Source organism: Populus nigra, chromosome 8 (assembly GCF_951802175.1).
Source record: "Populus nigra chromosome 8, ddPopNigr1.1, whole genome shotgun sequence".
Lineage (NCBI taxonomy): Eukaryota > Viridiplantae > Streptophyta > Magnoliopsida > Malpighiales > Salicaceae > Populus > Populus nigra.
In genome coordinates, this window is record NC_084859.1 from 10,972,336 (window position 1) to 10,985,628 (window position 13,293).

Here is a 13,293-nt window from a genome sequence, read left to right on the forward strand (position 1 = left end):
TATGGAATCCAATAATAGACAAAGGATGAGAAAGGATACAAGGCTCAAAAGGAATAAGATTGAGATTGGTTGCAGGAACTCCTGAAATAAACATGGACTGTTATGCTTCTTCTATTGTTAATTGAAGAAAAAGGTTCATCATTCTATTTTTCTTTAGCATGAAGCAACTTCAAGGAAGCAAATCCCGCCCCACCTTGACCATATCTCTCATTACTACTGAATTCGGTCCTATGTCATGACATGAGCTCTCTGTTCTGGAGCCTTACATTAATGCAGGTTATTACTGTAAAAAAACAATTTTAACTCAAAAGTTTACTTCTTGTAAAAAAAACCATATTAAAAAACCCCAAGATTTAATTTATATAATTTTATAATAAATATAAAAATACTCTTTAAACTTGAAACTTGATCAAGCTGTCATGAACCCACGGAAATGTCTTTCTGCGTTGCTCTTCAGAAATCAGGGAAAAGAAAATCATTGTGCACACCAAAATTCATCGAATCTCATGTAGAACCAAATATAGGAGACTATAAATCTAGGACAATTTACATGGTACGTTCGAGCCCACGAAACTTCTTTAATGGTCTACAACAACGGAAAAACATAAATTATCTCGGCTATTTCGTAAAGACCAACAAAACTGATAGCAAGACAACCCTGAGATTATCACCGTCTCTTCTTCCCACAATCATAGACATTTCTGCTTATGCCTTTTGTTTTACTTTCTTCATTAACTCCATGAATTCTCCAAAAACTGCGGCAAGAAAGCACTAGGTTGATATGATGTGCACGAAATTACATCCAATATTTTAATATAAGCATTGAGGTGAAGATGACGACAATGTTGATCATGATGCATCATCATCAACAAGAAGAAAAATGATTAAACACCACCCAGCTTCACTTGTGGGCAGAGGGAAAAGCTAAAATGAAGCGAGGATAGGACTTAATTATGCATTGTTCTCTCCCTCTCCCTTTCAGTAATATAGAGGAATTACTTGAGAAGTGCATTAGCTGCTTCAGAATTGCAATAGCTACTTGTGTCAGCTATATAGAGAGAAGTAATTTTATGTTGTGCATAGAAAGGCAAGAAATGGAATGAAAAGGAACAAGTAAAATAAATGAGAGGACTTTGATTACCAGAATCTGAATCATGAGGTCCTGGTGATGCCTCAGGATGGTATTGTAGAGACATGACATTTAGTGCAGGAAAAGCAAGACCAGCACAGCTTCCATCATTAAGATTAATGTGCGTCACTTCCACACCTTCAGGAAGTGATGCAGGGTCAACTGCATAGTTGTGATTCTGCCACATTACCAGTTGCATGTTAGAATGTGACTAGAATGGAATAAAAGGAGAGCTCTCCCTAAATGCATGCAACCATGCGCACATACAGTCTTAACCATTGCATTCTAATTTCTAATTCAAACATTGAGTTGAAAATCCATGGGGGATAATATCATCATGCTTATTCGTTGATATCTAATGAATTAACTTTGGCATTTAGTAAAAATCAAACCTGCTTTACATGTTTTCATGACTTTCACCATTCAAATATTGGAAATTTATTTAAACAGGTCACTGCTGAGCAAACTCACCTGGGCACTAATTTCTACACGGTTTGCAAGAAGGTTGCGGACGGGATGATTTCCTCCATGGTGGCCAAACTTCATCTTAAAGGTTTTACCACCCAATGCCTGCCCAAGCAACTGATGGCCCATACAAATTCCAAAAACAGGAACCTTTCCCAGCAATTCCTTGACTGTTTCAACAGCATAAGGAACTGCAGAAGGGTCTCCAGGTCCATTGCTGAAAAGAACTCCGTCTGGTTTCATCTTTAGAGCTTCTGATGCTGGCCAATTTGAAGGCACCACAGTGATTTTACAGCCATAAGATGCTAAGCGTCTGAGTATATTATGCTTGATCCCAAAATCATATGCAATGACCTTCAATCCAAGAATAAGCATGAGAAAGAGTAAGATCAACTTGTAAACAAAGATCTTCAACTGAAAACAAACTATGGCGAGTCATACTAACATGGTAAATCTCTCCTCTTCCCTCGCAGTTAAAGTCCCACTCTAGATCTGTTTTGTCAACCCATTCATAAGGAGCAGTGCAAGAGATGCCGCTTATCAAATCAATACCTGGAAAATTGAACCAGTAAAAGTGAGAACTGCCAATATTCAGCAATACTCACAACCATATCTGTCAAGTAAACTAAATCTTTTACCTTCTATGTCCCATGAGCGAGACATTTTTAAAAGTTCCTCATCTGTCTTCAATTCTTCTGTGGTAAGGACACCGACAAGGCTTCCATCTTGCCTCAATCTGCGGGTGATTGCACGTGTGTCAACATCATCTGTCATATATTGAAACAACATCAAGTAGAAAGGTTAAGATTTAACGACAAGCAAAGCAGGACAATAATCAGAAAACAGAGTATCAACAAAGTGAAATTTAACATACATATTCCCATGATGTTCCTTTCAAGCAAGTAATCACCAAGTTCTTTTGTGCACCTCCAATTCGACGTACTGAATCCAGTTATTAGATAGTTTCAACAAACATAATAACAAAAGATGCAAAACTAGATATGCCAAGTGAAGATGGAGCTGATGAGAAAGCACTGGAAGAAGAAACAGCACCTGATACTTAAGCTCCTGATAACAAGACCAGCAAGGAAACACTGCCTTGATTCCTCATCATCTGGTATGCAAGACATCAAATCAGATATATACTCCTGTGATATACAGACAAGAATTGAAGGCCATTTCACCTACCAAAATTTACCCCCGTGTTCCCAATATGTGGGTTTGTCATAAGAACAAACTGCCCAGCATAACTAGGATCTGTGAGGATTTCTTGATACCTAGAATGTGAATAAATATGAGATATATACTCAAATAATGAATAATGCAAAATTTTTAACAATTGAAACAGACATTGCACTTCACATAGGCTTGGAAAGCCACCATGGTAATGCTGCATTAGCTTTTGGAAAAACTTTGAATTGGCATACATCTTTGTAGAGTTTACAGAACTTATTTAAGACTTGAACCAATCAGCTTATTGCCATTTGACTGGCCTTCAAATAGGTATCACATATGCCTTCGCTTAATGTACCTGCATCAATGGTAAACCCCTTCTCTGTCCCTTAACGCACCTCAGACATCGGTTTTTACAGGATTTCTATCTAAACCAAATAACAGAGTAGAATTCCTAGGATGGGAGGACTTGACAATTATCCTATTTTATTCTACCACTTCAAATGGTCAATGTCTAAGCTCAGCTCGATATTATGGTGAATGTGTCAGTACAGATCTAAATACACGAAGCTAGAGTAATCTCAGTCCAAATGTTTCAAACCTAAAATTTTGAAACTGAGGAAAACTCTACCTTGTCAAAAAAAAATTCTGATTTACATCATCGTTATTTTTACTGACTCAACTCAAGCTAGCATATCATAACGGAAATACTCTACAATATTAAAAGATCATAATACTATAAAAAAAGCCCCAAAAAAATTATTTACAGTATATTTGGAACTCTTTGAATTGAATTCAATTCAGAGCTTTTAATGAAATCCCATGTTATCATTTTGAGTATTAAGAATTGAATTCCAAATAGAATTCAATCTCTAAAAATTATACAAAAGTAAATCAGAGGTCAACCCCTCTAATTTACAATTCCAAAGAGAAGTAATTTAATGTTAAAACTAGTTTTTTTTTAAATACCCATCTACCCATCTTTTTTTGAGAGAGAGAACTTTAAAGAAATAAAATAATAGTAATGAGGGTAATATAAAAAACAAAATGAATTGAATTTCATCTCTTTCAAACAAACATGTGAATTCAACTTATTTATTAATTGAATTCAACTTATTTATTAATTGAATTCAAATTAAACACTATAATTGAATTCATCTTATTTATTAATTGAATTCAAATCAACCACTATAATTGAATTCAGTTAAGAATTGATTTCAAACAAGCTGTAAAACTCAATTCTTTACGAAAAAGATGAAGAAATCTTACCCTGTCAAAGAAGTATTGAAAACAACTTCACCGACTTGAGTTCCTCTAGCACCAAATGACTTAGCCCTCCAAACTGAACCGTCTTCAAGCACTAATCTAGCATCTGAAGTTTTCCAAGGTCTTTCCACCACACCTAAAAAAACAAAAATGCCCCCAATTTTTCACATTTTCATGCACGCATTCTCCACATTACACTCAGTTAAAACAACAAATCAACAATTTAGAGTAACCCCAGAAAAATAACATTAGAAAGATGAAGGGTAAGCAAAACAGAAGCGATTTTTACCAGTGGCAGCACCATCTGAGGAAGAAAGAGAAGATACGCACTTGAGACTGAAAACCCTCAAAGATTTCACCTTTGGTTTTGGTTTTAAGAAGTTTTGTGTTGTTGGGGCAATAGGGGTTTTTATCGCAAGCTCCATTCTTTCTCTCTTTCTTTGTCTGTTTTGTTTGGGTTTTAGCTTCTGTGCGAGCGTGTGTGCTGCCTCTGGCTTTCTTTAATCACCAAGAGACAGCATAAACCCTTGTGTTTCCTTTTGCCGGCAGTGAAAGATGCTGATAGATGGAGAGAGACTTGACTTGGGCTTTGTAAGATTACATTTGTTTAAATTTAGGCATAAAGCCCATTATGAATAGTCTATTTAGAGAGTATAGGCTTGATTTGGGCTGTAAGATTTCATTTATTTTAATAGCGGGCTTAAAGCCCATTACATAGAAACTTGAATATGTTGTTTGCAAACAATTGCTGTGTCCACTCTACCCTTGGTTTGGTTCTCAAAAGTCAAAACTTGTAAATGGGCTGGAGGGAGTTTGATTTGGGTCTAGGCTTCATATATAATGGGCCTAATTATGGATACGTCCAAGGATCAAGGACACTACTACAGTCCACACGGTGTGTTTAATACCTTCAGTTTTTAAATTTTTTTATTCACCCCTAACCTGTTTCAATATTTAAAAAAATATTTATTTATTATTTATTTTAAATTAATTTATTTTTATATTTTTAGATTATTTTTACTAATATCAAAAATAATTTTTAAAAAATAAAAAATATATTATTTTAATATATTTTTCATTTACTAACCTTTAAAATTAAAAACTATCCGAAAGCCTTTTTGCATCATCGTTGTCCATCGTAGCCAGCAAGCAAGGTATAAAAGAGTCTAGCAACCAAAAACAGCATCTGCTCTTATCTTTCTTTCATTCTCTCTCTCACTCTCTCTTTTTTTTCCGTTCTGTTTGTTTTCGTTATTCTAATTTTAAAAAATATATACAGAGAGAGAGAAAAGGAGAAGGATTAGAAAGCTAGAGAGAAATGACGACTATCGATGAAAGTGCTGGTGCTAAGAGGTGGCTTCCTCTTGAAGCTAACCCTGATGTTATGAATCAGGTACCCTACTACACCAGTAATGTTCTATTTTTTATTTATTTTGAAAATAATTGATTTCTTATCTGTTTGATTGATTGGATGCTTCGAATCGAAGAGATAATACATTACTAATTTTGTTTTTCAGTCATTGAATTTTTTTTAAAAAAGAAAGAAGTAATGTTTAGAATCTGTTTGATAATTGTTATTGTTTCAAACTAAAAAATAATCAGTTAGGGTTTTGTGAATGATTTGGTTCTGCTTATGGTTTGAGAAGAGTGAAGGGGATATTTTTGGTTTCGAGAGGAATTTACTCAATGATTGGATTGGTTTTTGTTGTTTCATGGTGATTAGAGATGCTCTCTTTTTTTTTTTCTTCCTATGTGTGCTGTGCTGTGTTTGCTGAGAAAACATTGACGAAATGGTTGTGAAATGGAATTTAATGGCACAGAGGATCAGTTTGGTTTAGTTGATTTCTTCTTAAGAAGGAAAAATAAAAATAATTTTTTTTACAGATTGCTACTGAAATGCCATTTCCATTTCAGATTGTCTCTCTTTTTTCACATTTTCTTCATTGAATCTGTGCTGATATTTTTGTCATTGTGCAGTTTCTTTGGGGTCTAGGACTTCCACTGGATGAAGCAGAGTGCTGTGATGTTTATGGCTTGGATGAGGAACTCTTGGAAATGGTTCCAAAGCCTGTACTTGCTGTTTTGTTTCTATATCCTATAACAGCACAGGTTTTTGTTCTTTCTTGCCAAGTTCTGTTGTGACTGCATTTCTTGTACTTAACTGCTATGTGGATTTTCTTTTTTACTTGTGCATCTACACTAACGTGTAAAAACAGCTCCTCCTTCCTATCTTCCTTCTGCTTTTATGATTTCTCTTGAATATCTTTGGAATTCTTTAATTCAAGTTTTCATGTTTGCTGAAGGTATATTTAATAGTTTTTCATGAGTTAGATTTAGTAGATTCAAGAGCAACAACCATCCACATCCGCTAGACTTCTAAACTCCTTTCTTGATCATGACCTTTTTAGCAAATGAAGTTTAATTTCCCCAAAAGATGTACTTTATTGCATGTTGCAAAACTAGTGTGAATATGTGAATCTGCTGATTTTGGGAAAATCTTATTTCTTAATCCAGAGCGAAGCTGAGAGAATTCAGCAGGAAAGCATTGAAACGGTGAGTACAGTGGCATTTGATCATAGGTTGAATGTAACTTCTTTGCATTAATCGGCATGCATCATGTGTGTCACTAGAATTCTTTTTGTTCAATCTTAGTGACAAATTTTGAATTGTTCAACCGGACCTGTAAAAATTATGGGAAATGATAAAGAGAATTAATCAGTCAGATGCTCCCATTGTGTGTCAAAGATCCGAGGTTTATATGTTGAGCATTGTTATCAAATGCATTTACCTTTTGCCCACAATTTATTTCACTTTGCTTTGTCCACAAATAGAATGTTCTTGACTTCTGGTTCATTTTGCTTTGATAATTCAATTGCCATTTCTTCATGTGTTCTGGGTGTAGGATCCAAGCAGTAAAGTTTATTTCATGAAACAAACCGTGGGTAATGCTTGCGGAACAATAGGACTCCTTCATGCAGTTGGGAATATCACTTCAGAGATCAAACTCAGTAAGTATTTCATGCCATCTTTTTTAGCAAGTGAAAACTGAAATATAGTCCTGGAATCACCCCCACCCCTGTAGAAAAAAAAACACAAGGTTTCCCTCCTCTTTATATAATTAAATCATGATATCAAAGTTCTTAAAAGCTTCAATATGTATTTCATAACCAGTTCTGAATGCCCGTTGCTCCCCAAAATAAATATAAATAAAATTGATCAAAGAAAAGGCTTCTTGTTTAATTTGGTGAGAGCCTTGAAGGGAATCAGTGGAGTAAAAAACATCAGGAATTGGATACAGATGGGCTTTGCTTCCAAATCATCCATGTGAATGGTTTCAATTGTTTTAGATTTTGAATTTATAGGATGAATTCTGACAGGCTGCATAGAGGGCAACAAGACTTAACTTAGCTTCTGAATCACATGGAAGGATCTATTATACTGTTATATCTACAAGTACTTTTCATTGCATGGATCCTGCTATGCAATGTGATTGCATTCTCAACCATTTGCCTTTCTTGTTTTGACAATTTGGATCATGCGGAAATCTATGAGTTTGCTATCTCAAAATGGCATAAATAGCCATTGTGTGATTGTAAACTTGCCATTCCAGGCACATTTAATGTTTTAGTTAATTCGGTATCAACAATGAGTGTTTTTTCACCTGAGAAGCGTGCCATCTTTTGTGAATTCATACTTCCTGTCAATGTGAATTGTTGTGAACTAAGGACTCAATGCATCTGCCAATATTATCAGGATCATTACCACATGATTTGAAGTCCTTATCACTTTAACTATCACTTATTTTTTTGTTGTTTAACCTTTTATTTTCAGCTGACAGGTCATTCTTGGATAGATTTTTCAAATCAACTGCAAACATGGATCCATTGGAGGTTTTACTTTAGTTCTTTTTTGTCTTTGGCTATTCTGCTGCTGCTCTGTCTCCCTTCTCCTGCCTCAAAAAACTCATGTCTACAGAGTTTTTGATGTTTTGATGATGAATTTGATGATTGCATCCTTTTCTTCCTTGTGACATCTTCATTTTATTCATGTAGCGAGCAAGATTCCTTGAGAATGACAGAGAAATGGAAGATGCTCATTCTGTAGCGGCCACAGGAGGTGATACAGAGGTGAGTGATTTGGTAATTACAATTTTGGTGACTAGTGATGGAATGTTGTATTTTATCTGGTGACATCATGTCAATTTATAAATATAAGGAGGCATGAAGAATAAGCCTTCTTATTTACTCTGTTTTACTTATTCTTGGCATGGGCAGGAAACCCCTCTGATGATTAGAGAATACAGTAATAGATCATAGTATTTAATCAAGCTATGTTTCCTTAACAAGTGATCAAACTGATAAAGGTTTTATCTTATTCTAATTGATGTACAGGAAGTTTTATTTTTTAATGCGCATGCTGGTTAAGAAATATACACAAGGCAGTCAATATTTATGTTTTTTACTGGAGAAAATAATGATTACTATATTCCATAGAGTTAAGAACCTTAAGCATGGGTGCTAAAGAACTAAGTTGGAGCTCTGGAGGTTGGATGAGAATTGTTTGCCTCAAGCTAGCATAATTGGGTCAATTACCTGTGTTAGAAACATGTCATAACTACATGAGCTTCTGACCCATGGCAATATTCAGCAAATAGGCTCTTTGAAGCTCAATGAAATCTTCATGGTTTTTAACCAGTTTAATTTGGAGAATAGGATGGAGTTGGAGAAATTAATGAAGAAGAGGTTGGATCTTGAAAGAGCTAGAAAGACGGGCTGATGAACAGACTTTGGGAGAAATGTAGGATGAAACTATGTTCAATGGGGAAAAAGTCTGGGCTTGGGTTTTTAATATGTGAAGTTGCAGGTATGGCATTATTTCTCATGTTTGATGGGGGAATAATGGGCAGCAATGGTTGTAAAGGCTCTGCAATGAAACTCAATGACCAAAATCAATAAACTTTGTTGAAAAGCAGCAATATTTTTGCTCCATCTTCATTTTGCTTGATTGAGGTCATTCCTTTTGATTTCTTGTTAATTGTTGGTTGTGCAGGCAACGGAAAATGTGGACACTCATTTTATCTGCTTCACCTGTGTAGATGGTAAATACTAAAATAATTGACTTCTCTTTCTCTATACTTGTTTAAAGCATTAAAAAAGAAAAAATGTGATTTTCTTAATTCATGATCCTAAATCATAGTTATGTTGTACATAGGAAAACTTTTTGAGCTTGATGGAAGAAAATCTGGGCCAATATCTCATGGTGCATCCTCACCAGGCAGCTTGCTACAGGTATAGATTACAATCCTTTAGTTTATTTTATTGTTCTTTTAAACATTCAGTGTACGTGATTGCTAAGAAGGGAACATTAGAGATAAATGTGTAGTGTATTTTGTTGTCTGTATAAACGTTTAGAGTATGTGATTGCTGGGAAGGGAACATTATAGATAAATGTTTTTGGGTAATAGAAATATTGAAACAATTAGAATGAAGCACAAATGATAATTTTCAGCACTGAGAGGGTTATTGCTTTAATTACTAAGTGGAAGTCGCTGAATATTGTGGCTTAGAAAGTTTTTTGGTGCATACAATTTTTGTTTTAGAGGCCATGCTGCTGAAGATGTTCTGAGCTAAGAACAAGACTCTCCCTTTATGCTTTAAAATTCAACAAACCTGTCTTGTCAACTCTATGCTGTTTGTCCTGTGCTCAGCCTTTTGGTCGGTCATGACAGTTTTTTGAACTTTCAAAACCCTTTCCAATACTATGCTGCAGGCAGGCCTTAATCTGGAAAAATTTTAAAAGTAATTTACGTCAAGGAATGAACATGCATGTAACCCTTGAGTTTGTATGTATTTTAATGACCTTTATTGCGTAACAGGATGCTGCTAAAGTCATACAAGGCATGATCGAGAAAAATCCTGGCTCGCTCAACTTTAATGTAATTGCAATTTCAAAGAGAGCTTAGGTTTCAGTCCAAGGTTGGTGTTTTGATCTCATCCAGGCGCAGATGGTTGCAATTTTAGGCAATGCTCGGTAGAATATACTGTAATGGAAGGGAAAGGGATAACAGATGCACATTTCCTCTTTTCATCACTTCACATTCTACCAAACATTTTATTTAGTTCTTCCAGCTGTCGTCAATGTAGCTAGGTATCTCTGCACCTGAAATCATTTCGTTTTTAACTATTTCCATTAAACATTTTAGCACAAAACTCTGCCTGCTTTACCAAGAAATAAAAACCTTTTTTATGTGCGTTGGGATCATATTATCTTACCACTCATCATTTGTGTTCAAGATGCGTTACTTGCTAGGAGGAGCAGGCCTGTGCGTATTGGGGATCATTTCTTCTCTTATTATGGGATCATTTCTTTGCGTTATCCTTGCAAACAAATTCACATCGGCAGCCATAGATTCCAAACACAGTGCCAGATATTGCGGAGTTACGGCTCATGCATTGAGAGGTAAACAAACGTAGGGAAATAAATGAACTTTGAGATGCCTGTTGCTTGGTATCCTTGAAGACGAGATGAAGATGGACATGGGAGGAAGCAAAGGAACTTGGGCTCATCCTCCAAACATTTGCATAACCATCTTCATCTTCATTTTAGGCCTTCTAAAAGAAACCTATTGAATTTACCACATTGCTATGTTAGTCCCCACTCCCCCCACCAGAGTTGTTGGTAACAATTATTTTTTAAAATATATATTAAAATAATATTTTTTTTCTATTTCTTTTCAAATTCTTGAAAATAAAAAAATCAAAAATTGTGATTGTTTTGGGTCTTGATCGAAGAGCAAAACTAACAGCTACTTTTGAAATCATTTTTTTTCTTTGATAACTGATTATTGGTGTTTTGTATTTTTTAAAATAAAAAACAACCAAGTCTTATGATTTTGTTTTCCAAATAGAAAATAGAAATGAAGAAGATGATAGGGCGGCACATATCGTTGTCCTCTCCCTCCTCTTCTTTCGTAGGAGTAACTAGGAACTTAAACGCTTGTGAGCCTCTTGGTGCCAGGAAAGATGTGTTGTATATTTATAATCTCTTAGAAGCTACCACAAGGTAAGCACCATCTCCTTGCAGAGATAATAATACGTGTTTGATATTGTGGTAATTATTATAGTTGTTATTTAAAAAAAAATTATTTTATAAAAAGTATTTTTTTATGTTGGTTTAATATTTCTATATGTTTGGTTAAAACTGTGATTGAAATTAAGGTTGAACAAAAAATAGTTTGATGTATTTGGTTAAAAATGCTTTTCAAATTGAGGTTATAAAATACCTAAAAAGCTATATATATTACTATTGATAGTTTTTAATATAAATATTGTAGATTTAGATATTGTTATTACATCAATAAATAAATAATACTTTATATAAAATATTTTTTATTGTTCCATTAAACTATCTACAATTCCATAACATACGAAATTCATCCGACAAGAATTACAGTTTTCATGGTTTTCTAAGCGTGCAACAACATCAAGTAAAATATCATCATGAACGAAATTGGGATTGAGATCAAATTTTACAAATGCTACGTCATTATGCGATCTCCTTCTAATTTATGTAGTGTCATTGAATAATGTTAAACACTAGTTTTTCAAAACACAATTAAAAATAAAATAAAATAATTGGATTTTTTTTATTGGATTGAACCCGGTCCAATGCATTTAAATTTGGGTCAAACCCGGTCCGACCATGAACAGTGAAGAGTGAAACTCTCTACTGTGAAGACGGTAGGAGAAGGAGAAGCAGCTTGAAGATGCTTTTGGTAAACCTGTATTTTGAACGTAAATTATACTGGATCCCACAAACAGTAAATTATGTTTAGTAATTAACCAAACAGTTTTTTTCTGTGGTCTGCTTCAAACGCAGAAACAGCCACAGAAATAAACATTCTCTATTAATCTGAGTGAATGATCTCATTGGCTTTTGATATATGAGTTCATGAGTAATGGTGTTTTAGCAAACTCTATCTTTGCACTTCCAAGACCTGATTGGCATAAGATAGTTAAGATTGCATTCTAAATTGCAAAAGGGCTTCTATGTATACATGATGTTTACCTAAAAAAAATAAACATTTATTTACATCTCGACCAAATTAAAATAGTAATTATTCATATTTAATAAATAGAGAATGAAAGATTGAAATTGAGCATATCAAATCGTTTAAGCTTAAAAAATCCTAATCGACTAGGAAAAATCAAAAGCTATTGACTAAAACGATCAATTTGGTGCGTTCGAATAACTAGAAGTTCAATCTACTCAAAACACGAGTTATTAGTGGATTGAACTAATCAAGTGTTGTAAATTGGCTGGGATTCACTTAATTGTCACTAAAAAGTAGTTTCGATTGTATTAGGATTCAACTAAATTGGTGACCTGTGCTACATCGTGTACTTAATCAAAATATTTTTTAATGTAAAAAAAAAAAGAATAACCAGACACTGCTAGCGTGTTTTCTAGAAACAAGAAAAATTTGCAACTCGGATCATAAACCTAACTGGGTTCAATAATTTCACCTAATTCATTCATATGATAACAAAACAAGGCAACCATGATAAATCAACCGAATTAAACAAAAAAATCGTTGATGACCGATACAAAAATTACTTGTCAATATTTTGAAGAAGTGCCATGATAAATCAACCGAATTAAATAAAAACAATCATTAATGACCTGCATAAAAATTACTTGTCAATATTTTGAAAATTCTTCTATAATCTTACTTGATAACCAATCAACAAACTATTGAAGGAAGAATCTGGGAAAAAAAATATTCAATTTTTAAAAAAGAATCTAAAAAACTATCTGAGTCAGCCTTCCAAGCACGCGACTCGAGTTATGAAAATAGGATACCTCCATAAAAAGCAAATCAAAAAAAAAATTATGAGGTTCAATTTTCATCCAATTCAATGTTAAAAAACAAAATAGGAAAAGAAGTCAATTAAAAAAAAAGAAAAAATGAATTGAATTAACCTGTCAAATTTATAACTTAGATTGTGAGACCTGGATAACCTAACATAAAGAAAACCAGAATAAATTACAAAATTTAATTCCCAACCAACGTGATAAAGAAGTAATATAGAAGGATGAAATTGAAAGAAAAAAAATATCAATTAACAAAAAGGATAGAAAAAATCCCAAGTAAACCTGGATGAACCTACAAAACCTATGACGTGGATCATGAAACCAAGATAGTCATATGAAAAGCAAACTGAAAAAATAACGAGAGTGTCAGACATGAAAATTAAGCA

General features: G+C 34.0%; 2 protein-coding genes across 2 annotated transcripts; one reads left to right on the forward strand and one right to left on the reverse strand.

The window, feature by feature from the left end:
• Positions 1–478: 478 nt before the first annotated feature.
• LOC133700541 (carbamoyl-phosphate synthase small chain, chloroplastic-like) lies at positions 479–4,588 on the reverse strand. Its single transcript, XM_062124102.1, has 10 exons — positions 4,323–4,588; positions 4,037–4,169; positions 2,783–2,871; positions 2,648–2,708; positions 2,469–2,536; positions 2,233–2,361; positions 2,040–2,146; positions 1,601–1,948; positions 1,142–1,307; positions 479–755 (listed from the first exon to the last, which is right to left on the reverse strand). The coding sequence occupies exons 1-10, from the start codon at positions 4,456–4,458 to the stop codon at positions 706–708; spliced, it is 1,287 nt and encodes a 428-aa protein (XP_061980086.1). The 5' UTR covers positions 4,459–4,588; the 3' UTR covers positions 479–705.
• Positions 4,589–5,209: 621 nt separating this feature from the next.
• LOC133700351 (ubiquitin carboxyl-terminal hydrolase 3) lies at positions 5,210–10,294 on the forward strand. The gene is made up of 9 exons (XM_062123851.1): positions 5,210–5,426; positions 6,011–6,142; positions 6,548–6,586; positions 6,936–7,041; positions 7,865–7,923; positions 8,086–8,160; positions 9,083–9,131; positions 9,245–9,321; positions 9,909–10,294. Exons 1-9 carry the CDS (start codon positions 5,352–5,354, stop codon positions 9,993–9,995), a joined length of 699 nt encoding a protein of 232 aa, XP_061979835.1. The 5' UTR covers positions 5,210–5,351; the 3' UTR covers positions 9,996–10,294.
• Positions 10,295–13,293: the final 2,999 nt, after the last annotated feature.

Excerpts from the sequence above, each read along its gene's own strand:
- LOC133700541 (XM_062124102.1), bottom strand. The coding sequence starts at position 4,458 with ATGGAGCTTGCGATAAAAACCCCTATTGCCCCAACAACACAAAACTTC. Across the intron at positions 2,537-2,647 it reads ATCAGGAGCTTAAGTATCAG|TACGTCGAATTGGAGGTGCA; the intron begins GTGCTGTTTCTT and ends AACTGGATTCAG. Across the intron at positions 756-1,141 it reads ACCTCATGATTCAGATTCTG|TTTTTGGAGAATTCATGGAG; the intron begins GTAATCAAAGTC and ends TTCTTGCCGCAG.
- LOC133700351 (XM_062123851.1), top strand. The coding sequence starts at position 5,352 with ATGACGACTATCGATGAAAGTGCTGGTGCTAAGAGGTGGCTTCCTCTT. Across the intron at positions 7,042-7,864 it reads CACTTCAGAGATCAAACTCA|CTGACAGGTCATTCTTGGAT; the intron begins GTAAGTATTTCA and ends TTTTATTTTCAG. Across the intron at positions 7,924-8,085 it reads CAAACATGGATCCATTGGAG|CGAGCAAGATTCCTTGAGAA; the intron begins GTTTTACTTTAG and ends TTATTCATGTAG.